At 35.9% G+C, this 17,456-nt stretch overlaps 2 protein-coding genes across 3 annotated transcripts in view; both read right to left on the bottom strand.

Annotated features, from left to right (window-relative positions):
• The window catches only part of llgl2 (LLGL scribble cell polarity complex component 2), a 30,945-nt gene extending 19,538 nt beyond the window's left edge, over positions 1-11,407 (bottom strand). For both annotated transcript variants that reach the window (XM_016572294.1, XM_016572295.1), the window contains exons 1-4: positions 11,202-11,407; positions 2,086-2,218; positions 934-1,031; positions 358-439 (exon numbers count right to left, since the gene is read on the bottom strand). In XM_016572294.1, coding sequence (XP_016427780.1) covers positions 358-439; positions 934-1,031; positions 2,086-2,160 — 255 coding nt within the window. In that variant the 5' untranslated portion in view covers positions 2,161-2,218; positions 11,202-11,407. The remainder of the gene's footprint in view (positions 1-357; positions 440-933; positions 1,032-2,085; positions 2,219-11,201) is intronic.
• Positions 11,207-16,838, bottom strand: LOC107755403 (galactokinase-like). Its single transcript, XM_016572185.1, has 8 exons — positions 16,465-16,838; positions 15,344-15,533; positions 14,918-15,037; positions 13,649-13,784; positions 13,353-13,534; positions 13,111-13,261; positions 12,865-12,906; positions 11,207-11,501 (listed from the first exon to the last, which is right to left on the bottom strand). The coding sequence occupies exons 1-8, from the start codon at positions 16,633-16,635 to the stop codon at positions 11,207-11,209; spliced, it is 1,287 nt and encodes a 428-aa protein (XP_016427671.1). The 5' UTR covers positions 16,636-16,838.
• Between the last annotated feature and the right edge of the window lie 618 nt (positions 16,839-17,456).

Genomic DNA, 17,456 nt, shown 5'->3' with positions numbered 1-17,456 from the left:
TAAATACACACAAATTAAAAAAAAAACAAATTATATATATATATATATATATATATATACACATCATTTCTTGTTGAAATGATAAATATACAGCTAATGTGATATAAAATAAACTCCATTGTATAATATTTTTCTGATACACCCCCCTAATTTTAATCTATGCATATCATTAAAAGGTTGCTTTGTGTTGTAAGTTTTTGTAATAACATTTTTTAACAACCTCACCCAAAACCACTGATGATTCACTGAAACCCGAAGCCCAAAGATTGAATTAAATGGAAATTAACATGCCAAAAAAAACAAACAAAAAAAACAGATGAAATCAAAAGATGTCAGAATTGAAGTTTAAAGCTGTACCTGGTTTGGCAGGAAGTGCACCTGTGTAACTGCTGCATTCTCGTCGTGAAGTCCCATGAACTCCACACCTGGAGCTCCATACCTGTGAACTGGTTAAGGAAACACATGGCAACCATTCACACAGCACCTTGTTTTTGTGGAAAGTTTGAAATAAAACCTTCAATTTCAAAAATATATTGAATTGCAAATAACTATTAAATACCAGACACATAATGTTAGCCACATACCAGTTATTCATTTCTATTTCCTCTTCTGTAAATGACTAACAGAGAAAATTACGCAATAGTATCGGAAAAAATGTTATATGGGCATGCGTTCTCAGCACTACGCACTAATATAAACTGTTCCGCCTTTCAAAGTACCTGAATGATGGGTGTGTACCATTGAGCCACTAGAACAACCACGAGATGAGCTACAGGAAATCTCAGTACATTATCATCATATCACATTGTAGTCACTATGCCCTCAGGATTCAGAGACAGGGGAATGGAATGTGAGAATTCTACTCAAGAGTTACGTTATACACAGATCAAATAACCCAAAGTGTGGAAATGTCTTCTGGTTGTTGAAGGATACAGTTTGATTGCTCCTGATCTGGTACCGATGGCCAGGAGCTCCAGGCTGGGGCTGAAACCCAGAGCGCTGGGCTGATGGGGGAAGCCATGTTCTACAGTCTAAAGCAGAGAGGGGAGAAATGAGAGTGAGAAATGCTACATTATATACAATGGCTCTGGTATACGCTGATTACATGTGCAGTTCACATTTTAAAGATATCATGGTCCTACTGTTTCAAAGTCTGTTCCAAAATGGAACATATACAATTATGATGCTTTTAAAGATGCCTCATTTTGGGCAAATTATAAGGCAGCATGATTGCATGCATGCTTCACAGGGAAGGCAATCCTATATTATATTGCAAAGAGCTCGGGGAGAAGAAAATCTATGCAAATTGTAGGGCTGCATGATTATTGATTAACCAAAAATTCACACCAAAATTGCATTAAGCTTTAGTGCAATTATCAAATCAGAAAGGCTGGGATTTAATTATTAAAATAAATGCATGCACTGCATGTTTCAGAGTGAACCGCGGCACCGTGTTCTTTTATATGCAAGCAGCTCATGATCCAGTGTTTTCAGTTTCTCTGAGCATCTCCGTTTAGTAAATGCTGCTCCACACGAACTCTGCTCTGAGTTTGGGTCACTTATAACATGCATTTGGGAACGCAACTTGCACCAACCACCTTCACAAACTTGTAACAAGAAGCACTTATAAACTAGCTGTTGTCAACAAAAGAGAAGCTTTAAGGCATTTCTTGCCGTTTTCTGCCAATATGAAAGCTTAAAGGTTAAACATTTGAAAATGAAGAAATAAAGACAGCCATAAATATATGTATTTTAATTTTCCAGTTGTACTATAATTTACAATTGTTAATACTATTTTCCTAAATACTCTTTTTATTTTACAGTGAAATATTACAATGGTAATACTGAAATCTTAAATGTTTTTACCAAATTGTCCAGTCCTATCAAAATGGCACGGAAAGTAATAGAAATGTTGACAAAAATATACATTAAATACATTAAACAAATGTATGATCTTTTTTTGGCATTTAGTGATTTTAAATCAAAAACAGTCAGCAAGAGAGCTCCTTTAAAATAGCACAAAACCAGTCTTGTGTATGTGTAACAGCAAAACAAAAATCCTACAGAAGATGTGGGCTTGATCACCTTGTTGAACTGATAGAGATCCTGTTTGTGCTTGTCCCTTTGAGACTCATGCCCATGACGCCTGAACCTCTTCATCGTCCCTGGACGAGCAGGGACCTCGTGCTGCCCTCTCTCACGGTTTCGCCTCAGCCACCTGACAAGAGACGAGGGGTACAGGGTTAATAATCAGTGGTTTTTCAGACAAAAATAAAACTATTAAATGTAAATACATTACACTAATGAATAGCGATGACAACAAAAAGGAATAATCAAGACTTAAAGTCACAGTTCTTCCATAGTTTACTGCTCTTTACAGCCATGGTCACCATTCATTTTCATTGTATGGAAAAGAGCATTATCCATCTTGTTTTGTGTTTCATGCAACAAATTCAGTCAGGTTAGGAATCACATGAGGGTGACCATTTTATTTTTGGGTGAACTATGCCTTTAAAAAGGCACAAGTTGAAGCACTATAAAGGGTGCACAACTCAAACTGACTTTGCAAAGGGTTGTGTGTGTATTCCACAAAAAACTAAAAAAACACAATGGATCTGATAAGATCAGGAATTCCAAGGAAGGAGTTGTGGACTGTCTGACTGAAACTACACCCCCCTCACCACCCCGATTCCTCTCTTTCGCTCTCTCTGCCCAGCCCCCGCAGGGAGATCGCAGATCTCTGCAGTCCTGACTGAAGCAGCTTTTGTTCAGAGCCGAATGCTATTACAGTCCCTCCCGTCATCTGAGCAAACAGCACCTGATGAAAACACCTGTTTCTCTGGGGAAGCCGAATCAGAAAGAGCCTCTTTCAAATGGACAGAGAAAGGAGGGGTGCTACCGACTTCTTATTAAAGAGACCACTCAAAGTATAACAATACAGAATAACCTGTGAATGGACGGCAGTTTCTCTCACCTGAAGCTTGAAACAGTTTGCATTTGTTGTGGGTGGAAACAAAGTTGCCATTGGCTATTTTGCTCCTTAAAAACAATTTTGCTACGGCAACCAATGCAAGCATCATAATTATTATAACTCATGTTTGTTCAAAACTAACCCTAACCTGAAACTGAAGTATTAAACGTCAGCACATAACTTGGCCCACATCGTTTTTGCTACAGAAATTATTCATACCTCAAATCATGTAGCTTGTTGATAAAGAGTGTTGTGAGACAATAAAATGGGTAAAAAAGTCCAAGTCCAAAAGACTTTTTAGGTTAGATTAGGTTCAATTATTGGTAAATATAAAGTTTTATGGCACAATACACTACTATTCAAAACTCTGGGGTCTGTATTTTATTTTATTTTAAAAAATGCATACTTTTATTCAAAAGTGATACTGAAAGATATTCATAATGTTTTTTTATAAATGCCTTTTCTATTCATCAAAGAAACCTAAAAAAAAATGGTTTCCACAAATATATTAAACTGTTTTTAAATTTGATAATAAATGTTTCTTGAGCACCAAATCATCTGATAATTCAGCTTTGTCACCAGAAGAATGAATTACATTAACAGTTATTTTAAATTGTAAAGACATTTCACAATATTACGGTTTTGGCAGTACTTTTGATCAAACATATGCAAAAAACAAAACAAAAACAAATCCTAACTCCAAAACACTGAACTGTAGTCTGCCTGTACAATACCCATAAAACTACACAAATTATGGTTACCATGGTACATGTTAATAAGGGGAAGTAGTCCTAACGTTCTATATGCAAATGTGAGTATACATAAAACACGCACATACATACAGCATCAGCAGGCTAAGAAAAATTCTGCAGGAAAAAAGTGAGACTACCAGGATGCAGCCAAGGAAAACAAGAAAAAAACAAACATTGAGTCAGAGTCTTCGACATTGATTATGGACAATAAGAACTGCATTCAGAGTGACATATCCAGGTAACATTAACTTCACATCACACAAGAACTCCCCTGAGAGCGTGTCTAGACAAGAATGCTCTCATAATTTAAATCGCACTTTCTCCAGGCTGATCACATCAGCATATCAACAGGAAAAGGGACCTTTTTCCCAGGCCCAATCAGTCTTTTCCAAGCATAACCTTCCCAGTGAGTCAGTTGCCCCACTCGGCTCAGACACATATTTTTGTGATTATCGCCATTATTAGCCAAGAACATTTAGTCATCAAGCATGTGGCTACAAACACTTCCAGAGAAGGAAAAGAGCTCTTATTTCCTTATTTTTAGGACCAGAAATCCAAGGATTACAGGACCCTGAAGAAACCAGCCAACAAACTAAACAAAAAAGAGAGAGTCTCTGTAAAGCTTAGCTTAAGGGACAATGGTAAAGTGGGAGGTCTTCTACTTAAGAGTGAGCTTGGCTTTATGAGGGAAAACTCACAGCAGGAGAGCTGGAATGGAGTGAAGGCGGGAGAAAAGACGCAATTCATTCACAACTTAAGAGGCCAGAAAGTACAAAACAATCTCTGAACACCATATTGATCATTGGGACCCTTTCGTGAAGCAGTTTCAGACAATTTTGCTTCTCAGAGATAAATATTATAGCTCCATCCATCTAATCCCAAGTTAATTAGAGGTAGAAAAAACAAGCTGCAGTTTGTTTTGAATCCTGCTGGGAGGAATTATGGCGGAGGTGCATGTGAGGGCATTGATGTGGGAGTAGCGGCTCTAGCTCGTCTAAATTAGAGGTAGGAGGCCTGTGTGAAGAATTCATAGACTTTGAGGAGAAATGGTATCTGGAACTAAGATACCACCAAAGAAATGCTTGGCGTAATCAGCTCAACCATACAGACGACAGATTCATGGCAGTGGAATATAAAATGACATGGTACATTAGCAGAGGAAGTATTGATTAAGCTGCAGCTCTAAAACATGAAAACATCAGTCTGAAGTAGGGATGTAACGATTCACTTAACTCACGATTCGATTCGCGATTTTGATTTCACGATTCGATTCATGACAGTCATACATTCATATAAACTCCTACCCCTAACTGAATCGCGATTTGTTTAGCATGTCAACCGATTTGAATCGTCACATATTTGAATCGATTTTCAACCGGCTCGCGGTTAATCGTTACATCCCTAGTCTGAAGCATAGAAAGAATTGCCTACTGTAACTATGGCAGAATTACATGATTTTAAAACAAATTCTAGTTTTTTTTTTTTTTACATAACGATTTTTAGATTTTACATTTTTGAAACGTCACACTTTCCAATATGCTGTCCTTTGAGCTATATGCCAGGTTTCAATGTGAAAAATACATATTAAAACAAATAAATGTTCCTTTCAGTTTGGTCTAAGCCACAAGGTCTTCGGGGCAGCACATTGAAATATTGCCATGTTATGTATTAGTATTTTATTTATTGTCTCTCACTAAACAACAACAACAACAACAAATAACAACAACAACAACCAAAACCACAACAACAACAAATGAAATAACACTAATAATAATAATAATAATAATTATTATTATTTTGTTGTTAATATTATTAAAATAATTGTAGAATTTGTATTATATTATTTATATCAAAATAATTAGAAATTGAAACTTTATATTATTTGATAGAAAGGTAATAGTTACTACATCCTAATACATCCCAATTTAAGGAAGATCTCACCAATAGCAGGTGCAAGAGATTTTAAGGACCAGTTTCATCATCCGTCAGGTGAAAATAATAATTAAAATTGAGTAGAAAGGAAAGGTTTTTTTGTGCTTTTCTAAAGTTGAGTAATAGAAAAGCGCAAAAAGTGTGGGACAAGTTATACTCAGTCCTATATATGATGAGTTTGGGGTTTATTTGAATATCCACACCATACAAGGAACAACATTTTTTACTAAATTTAGGTCCTTGTATGGTTGTCAGAAAGCTAATTTACAAAAGTTTTTTTTTTTTTAGAGAACCAGTTCTGAAAGCCCTGCAGTAAACAGTGATACTGCTGAAGAATCGATGCTTAGAGATTCCTCTGTTTAAGGTCATGGTGAGGGGTGACATCACATTACGCAAACACGTCAACATGTTTGACGACTAACTCGTTGGAAGTGTTACTAGCCAGGACTCGGCCTCATACCCTCAGGACAGCAGCCAAAAAATAGCACCCAATGGTCAGGAGAGGTCAACTGTTTTTTTAAAAACAGCCTGTGCAAGCCCACAGTAAATTCGAGACCAACGACACTCTCCCATTTCATGACACAGCACAACACAAACTGAGCCACGCTGCCAGAACCAAAACGTCCCACCCAACTCGACGACTGTTATTACGGGAGAAAACTACATGTGCTACTCCTGTAGCCTACTTCTATTACTGGTTGCACAAAGCAATCTCTAAAAAGAGAAGCAACAATTCAGGTGTTAAAGCTTCAGTTTCTGATGGCCAGTTTCAGCAGAGCAGGTTCCTCTTCTCCATGATTTCACTCCATCACACTGATGCCTCTGTTAAAGAACAATAAAAGGACAAGAGCTCACAACAACAGACCTGCAGCTAAAACCTAAACTCAAAGACATTGAAACCGAAATGAAAACAGCTTTAAAAAATGAATATTCAGACAAGCGAGGACAAAAAAAAGTTAAGATATTTTATTTTATTCAGCAAGCATGCATCAAATTGATCAAAATTGACAGTAAAGACTTTTAAATTATAAAACAAATGTTCTTTTGAATTTTCTATTGTATCAAAGAATCCTGGAAAAAAAATGCAGCACAACTGAAAAAGAAAAAACTTTAAGCAGCACAACTGTGATGACAAAACAAAATGTTTCCTATTATTAGAATAATTTCTAAAGGATCATGTGACTCGAGTAATAAATAACAGCTTTTTCCATCACAGGAATAAAAAACTATTACTTTATTTTGTGATAATATTTTACACACACTATATTACTGTTTTTATTGTATTTGTGATCAAATAAATGCAGCCATGCGAGCGTATTTATATATATATATATATATATATATTATACACACAAATAATATAAATATAAAGGGATTTTTCACCTGTATTATCATTTGCAGGTAAAAATTCTGATTGCAAACTATGAACAATACTAATTGTGCTGCCTCAGCAAGAACAACAAATCAATAAAAATTGCAATTTTAACCTGCTTTCTGTCTTTCATACCTGAAATACTTCATCAAATTCATCTAAACAGTCAGTTTGACAGCAAACTGTCCCTGTTAACGTATCACTAGTGACATCACTACATTCTCAGCATAGCATCCCACAGGAAACAAAGATCAGAGGAGAAGGCAAGAGTGGAGAACCTGCCCTGACATGAGTGTGGAACTGTCAGTGTACTCTCACCACAGACGTTGTCCCTCAGCTGCATAACCTGGTTTCATACAGCACATTAAATATGTCATGCCGATCATTCTGGGAAATCGAGGAATTGCATATTCCATTTTTAGACTCAATATGGGTAAAAGGGCACTAAAGAATCAACTAAATGATATTTGAGGTCAAGAGAAAGGCAGTCAAGTACAAATAGGTCAAGCTCTGAAGTAATCATCAGCTACACCCTGAATAAGTGAGAAAACACCATGCAAACACAAGGAAAACCAGTTCAACCGCCACGAGATGACTAAACGGATAGAGAGAGTATAGTATTGGAAAGATCTTTATTTTAGGATACCACAAGTCAGCGGGTTCTTTCTTTTAAATAAACATTGACACTCATGAATCAGGGCTAAACAATAAGAATTGTTCTGCAGTAGTTCAAATATGCACTTTTCCATTTTATTTAAAACACATTTTACATTTGGAAACATGTACATTACTGTTCAAAAGATTGGGTTGTTAGGATTTTTTGAAGTAAGTCTCTTTTTTTCACCAAGGCTGCATTTATTTGATCAAAATACAGTAAAAACAGTAATATTGTAAAAATACTATTACAAATTAAAATACTTGCTTTTTATTTTAATATATTTTAAAATGTAATTTATCGCTTTGATAGCAAATATGGATTTTCAGCATCATTACTCCAGTCTTCAGGGTCACACGATCCTTCAGAAATCATTCTAATATGATGTTTTGTGCTTAAGAAATATTTCGTAGTATTATCAATGTTGAATAGAGTTTAATATTTTGCGGGGGGGATTTTAATGAAAAGGAAGTTTATTAAAAGAAAAAACATTGAAACATTTTTTTTTTTAACATTATGAATTACTTTACTGTCACTTTTGTTCAAATGTAACGTGCAATTTCTAAACAAAATAATAATTTTTTTTTTTTTTTTTTTATGTTATGGACCACAAAATTTTCAATAGTATTGTCAAAAATATATTTCGGCTTTATTAACAATATTTAAAACTAAAGTATTTTGTTAGTTTTTACATTTATTTGCAATTATAGCTGAATTTTATGCAGCAGAATACCTGTACAAAAATGACGCCAACATTAAAAACCAAAACATAACAGAACCCCCCCCCACCACATAAAAAAAACCATAGGCCTAAGGCATAACAAATATCATCGACAAATGCCATGCATAGTACACAGCTCTGGACCGACAGGCCTGTGTATTCTGATTAAATCAATACTGTCATAAAAGATATCGCAGCTACTTATTATAACAAAGTCCATAATGAGTAACTTATGACCTGCGGTATGATCATAAACGTTAGCCGTTTTGTTTGAACAAAACTGTCCATCCCAGTCAGACAACCAGCAGACAAAAGTTCATAGTGCTTAAAAAAAGAACAGCTGGAGAGGATGAGGAAGTGTTGGATGAACTTCCTCTCATTCTTACTGGTCATTGTAAAGCTGATCTCTCCCTACATGCTATCACCCAGGCTAACCGTTTGTTGCTGTGGAAGTGAGAAGCCTTTGTTTACCTTCTCTTCCTCTCTGTGAAAATGTAAAAATAAGATCTTGTCTATGGCTGTGGGGTGTGTCCCACCACAGGATGTCAGTCCCCAGACTCAAGCCTTTCCTGTCTTCTCTGAGAAGGGCCATGAAGTGAGGCATAAAAACCACATTTACACCCAAACGTCTCAAACTGACACATCAGAATGGTAACTAACTAGCTGCAGTTGATACGGGACATCTAATAAAAGGTAAATACTGAGACGGAGTGCCACCACACCTACAAACGTCTTCTGTAAACAGTCATCGTCTATCTGCAGCTCTTCATTAACTGATGGCAACAAGTTCAACTTCCCTGGACCTCAGAGACGAAAAAAATATGAAATGATAGACATGCGAACCAGCAAGAACATTAGTGTTCTTATAAAACCGTAGCCTCAATAGGGCAACCTAGCTGCATTACCTTTGAAGCAAACAGGTGTCAAACAAGGCAATTCATAAACTAATGTTCAAAAATTCAGGGACGGTAAATTTTTTGTTTTTGAATGAAGCCTCCTATGCTCATCAAGGCACCATTTATTTGATGAAAACTGTAATATTGTGAAATGATTTCAATTTAAAATGATTAAAAAGTTTTAAAAAGTCATGTATTCCTGTAATGGATGCATCCTGGCTCCTTAATGCATCCTTACTCAATACATTTTTGAATAAAAAAAATCATACTGACCCCATACTTTTGAATGGTAGTGTATGCATACCTGACTTTTTTTGGCAACAATTTGAAGACATCCTGGTAGATTAAAATGTGGGGTTTTTTTGGGCATTGTGTTTCACAAAAACATCCTTCTCTGACATGTATTTCAGGTCAATCCTTGTGTAAACAAGCATGACGGATTTGAAACGAAGGCTAGTTTGTCACGTACATTAACACAATTTTAAATGTGTTATCTGAGATCACACTGTACAAGTACTTTGCATTGGCTCTCCACAGGGGCAAAGCTCAATCCGGCCATACATTACAGGGGACTTCTGAATGAAATGACCCAAGATTAATTACACTTTATTGTAAACAGAAGTCTGCAACAACACATTTAATCCACAAATTAACTATGAAGGCTAATGACTCAAATTTAGTCGCTTTACAAACCAGAGAATCATAACATAATGAACATGGCTATTGGCTAAGTGTGAAGCAACATGAGAGTCTAAAAGGCGGAGGCTTTATCATTCTCGATTCTCAACCTGTCAGACCGGTGGGACAGCCATTCACCAATCTATGCCAAGGACAACCAATTCCCCAGTCCTTACCAAAGCACTTTAACTTTACACTCGAAGCCAGGAGCAACACTATAGTCTCTGATCTGAAATAAAAAAAAACAGTAATCATGTATTCTCGCAAATATCCACAACTTTTAACTTAACTGGTTCTTTATGGTCCGAACTACTGATAATAGAACCATTTGGCAGGTCTCAATGATATTTATAGGTCAAGTAACTTAGTTTAACAATTGGACAGCCCCAGGCAGAGATCATAAAATGATTTTTTGGAGCATTTATAAACTTTGTGTATGTGTTTGTGTGTGTTTATATATAGATTAGTTCTTGTGTCAAAAACGAATTAAAAAATGATTTATGATTTTAAATTGGTTTGTTAAATCAGTTATCAGATTTGTATCAGCCAAAAAGAAAAGCAATATCGGTTGATATCTACTACACACACACACACACACATACATATCTAGCATACTTAGATTCAATTTGACATCTGAGTCTCTATGTGGACAAAGTGGAACACCTTTTTTGGTGCAACTAACAAAATAAATAAGTTTAATGCCATTGAAACACTTGAGCAAACTGAAAGTACCAGTATGAGACAGTATATGTTCACAGTAGGGGACAGATATCTGCTTTACAGTCGCCGATCGAAGTAACCAACAATACGTTCTCTGTTCTCTCATTCAGAAAGGTGTAGTTTAATGATAGTGCGGGCAACTGTGGAGAACAAGGTCAGGACTAGGTGTTAGTTTCGTTTTAGACTGAACGTTATTCATTAGTTAGCTGGACAACACTCAGAATGCAAAAGAAGAGATTAAACAACAGATTAATCTGCAAACAGACAGTATGCACCCCATTACAAAAACATATGTTAAGTTCATACAGAGCTGTAAGTTAGAATTCACTGGCTGTGCCTCAACGCTAAGTGAGCTTCCTAGCTAGACAGCATTTGTAGGTATTATATGAATATTCGTTTGCTCGCTATCTAGACAGCTCAGTACGTTTTGAGACACATCCACAGAGCCGGTGAGTGGAAACACCTGTGGCCGGGCAGCAGTCGACGGGCCCGGGCAGGACTCACCTGATTCACCGCGGCCCGATGTCCCGGCACTGTCCACGATTCAAGCGGGTTTGCTCAATTATCCTGAGGTGAAGAGGAAAACCACACCGGGCGGTGAAGAAGAGCAGGCTCGAATTGTGTTTCCCTCGGCTTCGAGGTCTGTGTATGGACAGTGTTTGAGGATTATCAGTGAAGTGTTTCCTGCTGCGCTTGCTGCCGATTTGCGCTCTGGCTCCTCCCTGAGCAAACGCCTTCCGGGACAGTTCATAGTGCGGCCAGCAGGGGGCGCTCACACTACTGAACTCATTAGAGCACGGTCCACTGAACAAACATTAGAAAATGCAGATTGAGCGTATTTTAACACTTGAGCTCCACACACACATTATATATGTTATATCAAGTGTTGTTATATATATACACTACCAGTCAAAAGTTTTTGAACAGTTCAATTTTGAATGCTTTTTAAAGACGTCTCTTCTGCTCGCCAAGCCTGCATTTATTTGATCCAAAGTACAGCAAAAACAGTAAAATTTTGAAATATTTTTACTATTTAAAATAAATGTTTTCTATTTGAATATATTTTAAAATGTAATTTATTCCTGTGATTTCAAAGCTGAATTTTTAGCATCATTATTCCAGTCACATGATCCTTCAAAAGTCATTCTAATATTCTGATTTGATGCTCAAAAAACATTTATAATTATTATTATGTTGAAACATCTGAGTAGAATTACATATATACTGCCTTAAAAATATGTAAATAAACAAGTCACCACTGAGAATAAAGGGAATTACAAAAAAAGCTTAAATAAAATAATTAAAAATTATTAATGTTATAATACATTCTTCATCTTTACAATGCAAAACATTTTGAAATTTCAATATTTTTATTTTGGAAATTTCATTGTTTATATTAAGTACACACACTTATTTATATATACTTGCTAAACTTAAGCTAAACTTATGCTTACTGAACACTGAATGTAATTATAAAACACTCTCCATGTTCACATTTTTATATTAAGTACACACACATTTATGTACTTGCTATGTGTATGCTATACTTATGCTTATTGTATATAAACATCATCACTATCAATTAAGTCAATAAAAGCAAAAACTCCTTTATTAGCCTACATAAATCCTCTTTATTGAAAATGTTATATAGGCTATATATACACAGTATATATATATATATACTGTATATATATATATATATACAGTATATATATACCAACAGCTGGGTTAGTCCATATTTGACCCAACGTTGGGTTGAAACAACCCAGCATTTTTTAGAGTGTATACACAGAGCATCTTAAACTTGTAAAAACCTGAATGTGTTTGACTGCTCTCTCCGTGGCATGAGCCTGAAGCAAAGTAACCGTGCATCCACCGAACCCTCCCCCTGTCATCCGACTCCCGTCACTGGTTTAGCACTGGTTTATAATCATAGACTGAAAGCATGAGCTCCTTCTGATGGGGTAGTTATGAAGAAAGTTGGAGATCCATGATATTTCTCCTGTAGGGAAACAGAAAAGTATTATTATCTTGGCCTGAATTCCTGTTTAATACTTGTTAGCTTAATTCATAGACAATATGAGGAAAAAGACTAGAGCAGGTACCGAGTTACAAATTCTGAAGAAATAATCATATTTCTAAAACACCCAGAATACTCAATTCAGACATTTCTTTAGATGGAATTGTCCAGCTGACCTCGTAATTATCCCTAAGACAAACAATATTAACCCCAGTCAAAGAATGCATAATTAAAAGCCATTTAACTGACAGTTAACTCCACCTATTCAATAAATGGGTTAAGCAAACAACATTTCAGTCACTGAAAAGCACTTCTAATCCTGGGATGTTTAAAAGGAGTTGACTTCTGTAAGTCTTCCAACATGATAATCTTGCTTCGATTATAGATGTTTACCTAAGAGAATTGTGGCTCTCCACCATCAGCCTCCCAAACTCCTTGTAATCCCCTCTCTTCAGTGCCTCGGCAGCTTGCGCTGTGCGTTCAATCTCCTTGATCACATGACGTGCGCGATGGTATGTCACACCATCCAATCGATCCTTGGCAGCTAAATTCAGATTTTAACATTTTATTATGAAATGACCTTGATTAAAGACATACGTTATGGTGTCTGTTCAAAATCTTTCTTTTCTTCTTACCCTCTAAATCTTGTAAAGTAGCCTCTCTTAGACTTTTCTTGCTCAAAACGGCTGCTGCCTCCTCACATTGTTTTCGTCTGGTGGGATACTCGCTTCCTGTGAGAGAATGTCTAACGTTGGAATTTGTGATCAGGATTACAAGTCCAGGGTCAGCCAAAGGGACAGCAGTGGCCTCCAAAGACCTGAAGAGATTACATTTCATTTTATTAATAGCTGTTTTGATATTATATTTGCATATAGAAATGACTGATTATTTCTAATCTGACAGAAGATTTTGAATTGGCAAATCTATTTACCTGCAGTCAATGAGCAAAGCGTGGCCCTCTTTACCCAAAACGGACACAAACTGGTCCATGATGCCACAGGGCACAGCAGCATGAGTGTGTTCAGCCTGCTGACAGGCCACTGCCTTCGCTACCTGATCTCCATCATCTGTGGAGGGCCAGAAAACATGAAGCCCATGAAACTATTAACCACTATACATATCTTTATGCACTGTTCAAAAGATTAATGTTGGTAAGATTTTTTAAATGTTTTTGAAAGAAGTCTTTTTTTGGTCAACAATACTGCATTTATTTGATAAAAATTTAGTGAAACAGTAATATTGTGAAATTACAAATTTACAGAAAGTTGCTCAATTTTAAATAACTGTTTTCTATTTTAATATGCTTTAAAATGTATTTCTGTGATGGCAAAGCTGACATTTTAGCCATCATTACTCATGAAAACCAGTTGTGCTGCTTCATGTTTTTGTGGAAATGGTGATACATTTTTTGAGGATTCTTTGATAATATAAAGTTCAAAAGAACAACATTTATTTGAAATTAACATCTTGCAACATTATGACTCTTTACGGTCACTTTCGATTGTTTCAATGTATCCTTGCTCAATAAAAGTATTAATTTATTTGAAAAAATCTTAATGACCTCAAATATTTGAACAGTAGTGTATATAATATTTTTTTTATAATAATAAATGTTTTATTTGACATTGCTTTATTTTAATAAAATAAAAAAAATCCAAGCAATAATACAAAAATAATTGTAAACATTAAAAATAAAAATTATACAACATATGTTTAAGAGATTACTAAATAAGTAAGCAATTGATTATTTGTTTATGCAGTTATAGAACTCTTTATTGCTGTTCTGTAAGTACTTTTCCCATTCATTTTCTCTGTAGGGATTTTCTCTGTAGGGAACATATTTAGTCATGAGCCAAATCAACCAGCTCTGAAATGAATCACAACGTTATAACCCTTAAAAAAAAAGTATTGAGGGAAAAAAATGAAGAAGAAGAAGAAAAAATAATAGGTTTCCATGGTGACAGCAACTTCTAGCAATATGGGTAGTGTAGTTCTTTACTGGAAATTCAACACAATTTTTGGAAGTTGTAAAGCTTGTAGAATTAGAAGCATAACCCATCAAATAACAACCTCAAAGCTCATTGTAGTTCTGTCCTGAACGCTTTACATGTTATCAGTAAAGCAAATGCTATATGGAAAAAAATGAATGGGATTTTTAGTTCTGTACTTGTTATGCGTGACAGACAGACAAAGTTCTTACCTGGACACAACTGCTGCAAGAAGGTGTACATAGCCACTTCCAGTGAAGCGGAGCTGGAGAGTCCGCCTCCTAGTGGCACACTACTGGCTATTACAACTCTGAAGCCAGGGATGGGACGTGCTGTGCAAAGACATGGCCATTTGTGAAAGCTAATAAATGCATGAGATTAATATGTACTCCATTTGAAGTATATATTCAAGCTATATTCACTTTTAGAGTAAGACAACAGTGAACATGTGCTCAGCAACTATTCTGTAAGTGTTGCAAGTATGGTTTTTGGAAACTCTGCATTAAACAGTTAGTCCAAAGACGAGTTCTCAGCATGGGTCCCTAGGGTCCCATTTCGTGCTAGAGGCAGACTAAATGTACACTTCCTCATTACTTCCCTTTTTTGCCATATAGGCAAAAATGCTAGCAAAAGATTACCTCTGTAGTGCTGTACAACTCCCTTTACATAATTGGCCCAGTTTGGCTGCCCTCTTAAAAGTGGGGTCAGTTCATTTGGGAGATCAAAGTCCACCACCCTGGGCTCATCGGCAGCTTCAGTCAGAGTTACAACACAGCACTTCTGGCCAGAAATTTCGCTGCCCACTATAACTGTCACCATCGGCAAGGCCTGCAATCATTCAAACAAACAATATAACAGATTGTCAGTGCATAATTGCAGTGTGTTTTGATTTTAGAAGAAAACTTTTCCTATCATTAATTCCTATATATAAGGAGAGATGGGCGTGTGTTGGCCACATTTGCACTACTGTTGGCCACGTCTACTATCTCTCTCTACAGTAGAAAATATCATCAAGGATGTGAAAGGACAATCCATCATTTCCATTGTTCAGATATCCGCTCTACAGGATATAGTATTTTGCATATGGACAAAGAAAAGTCATAAAATTGACGTAACACTGGGTCACTTTGCATTAGTGCAGGTAAGGCTGATTCATTTACAGGAATCGGTTCTTTCGAACAGTCTGATTCAAATTACTGGATCAAAATAATAACAATGCAGTTTATATTATGCCATGACGTAATAACTTCCAAATTCCAAAAATTATGACATAACCTAAATATAACATCATTATAATTTTCCTTTACACTATAGAATACTAAAATTAATTTACTTAATAATTCAATATCTTGACTAAAAAAAGCTTCATGTTTCATGTTCATGTTTCAATAAAATGCTATTTTTAAAACCAGCTTTTTCAATTGTGTGCGGGTGTTGATAAGTCGTAAAAAATAGTTCCTGTAAGTTTTAGCAACATTCCTTATACTCGTCTATTATCGGTTCAAAAATTAGTTACTGACTCGAGAACTGAACGCATCAGTTAATCCAATTCGTGAAGAAATTGTTTAGACCGGTTTTGTGAATCGTTTCAACTGATTCATTTCTAAGATTCGATTCAAACGAATGAATCGTTCGCTACTTCACGTCAAAAGAATCGTATATGCACACACAAAAAATATATTACATATTTCACAACATATTTATACTTTTTTTTATCTTACCGTAATGGGATTTAATAGTGTCAAAAAAGTGACATTACCATTGGGAGGACAAATCCTTCATTATAATCTGTGTGTTCTCCGATTAAATTCACACGTCCCGGGGCACAAACTGCAACATTTGCATCGTCCCCGTCAAACGTTTCCCGGTACACACGACGAGCTTCAGAAACTAAATCTGCAACATTTTTAATTGGACAAATGTAGGCCATTGTGTCGCAATATTGCAGTTACTTCACAAAAAAGTAATTCTAAGTGTTCGACAGATTTCCAGTAGCTGCAGACATGCAGCTTAAATCACCGAGCAACTCATTTATAGCGGTCAATTAAAAAAAAAGTTGAATAAAATTGCTTTAATCCATAGAGTTTATGTAAAGGAACAGAAACCAGTAATTCAGGCTCAGATACTTCCTACATATACAAGAGTACTGATTGGTGCAAAAAGTCATATGACACGTTTCTCATCACGCTGCAGTGTGCCAAGGCGTGGTTATAAATTCTTTTTTTTAAACATTGTTTGAAATAGTAAATGGTCTAAGAAAGTTATTTTAAAGCGTCGGTATATTAGGAAAATGTTAAGGCATAGCATCAGTATATTAGGAAAGCTCCGTTTTAAGACATGCAGAGAGGGTGATGTTTTGATCATAAACATTTATAAATAAAATATTTAATTTTATTTTTATTGTATTAGACTTTCATATTAAACGCGTTGCATTGCATCGCGCCGCGTAAACATAAAACCATGTCTGCATTTGTGATCGGAGAAATGACAAACAACAAGTGCTACTCTACACTGCTCAAAACTCGAGTTTGAATCGTCAGTGGCAAATTTTTTCGATATAAAAAACGTACTTACAGTCTGACAGCCGGCATTGTAGCCTACTCTACCAGGATCAGGAAACAGTCCTCCATAAAATGCGCTACACACATCTGAATATTTGGGTTGAACTGTTCTGGAACAGTGTTGTAAATACAACTTAACCACTGATTTCTAGTCGTGTCCTCTTTTGGAAGGCCAAACAAAGTAGTTTCG

The sequence above is a fragment of the Sinocyclocheilus rhinocerous genome, unplaced genomic scaffold (assembly GCF_001515625.1).
Source record: "Sinocyclocheilus rhinocerous isolate Xijiao unplaced genomic scaffold, SAMN03320098_v1.1 scaffold140, whole genome shotgun sequence".
Classification (NCBI taxonomy): Eukaryota; Metazoa; Chordata; class Actinopteri; order Cypriniformes; family Cyprinidae; genus Sinocyclocheilus; species Sinocyclocheilus rhinocerous.
This window is presented reverse-complemented; position numbering and strand designations above follow the sequence as displayed.

What these genes read in the sequence shown, in the direction of transcription:
- LOC107755403 (XM_016572185.1), bottom strand. Translation starts at nt 16,635, where the DNA reads ATGGCCTACATTTGTCCAATTAAAAATGTTGCAGATTTAGTTTCTGAA. An exon ending in AGTTGTACAGCACTACAGAG is followed by an intron (nt 15,038 to 15,343) that starts GTAATCTTTTGC and finishes GTCTTTGCACAG; the next exon opens with CACGTCCCATCCCTGGCTTC. An exon ending in TACTTTACAAGATTTAGAGG is followed by an intron (nt 13,262 to 13,352) that starts GTAAGAAGAAAA and finishes ATCTGAATTTAG; the next exon opens with CTGCCAAGGATCGATTGGAT.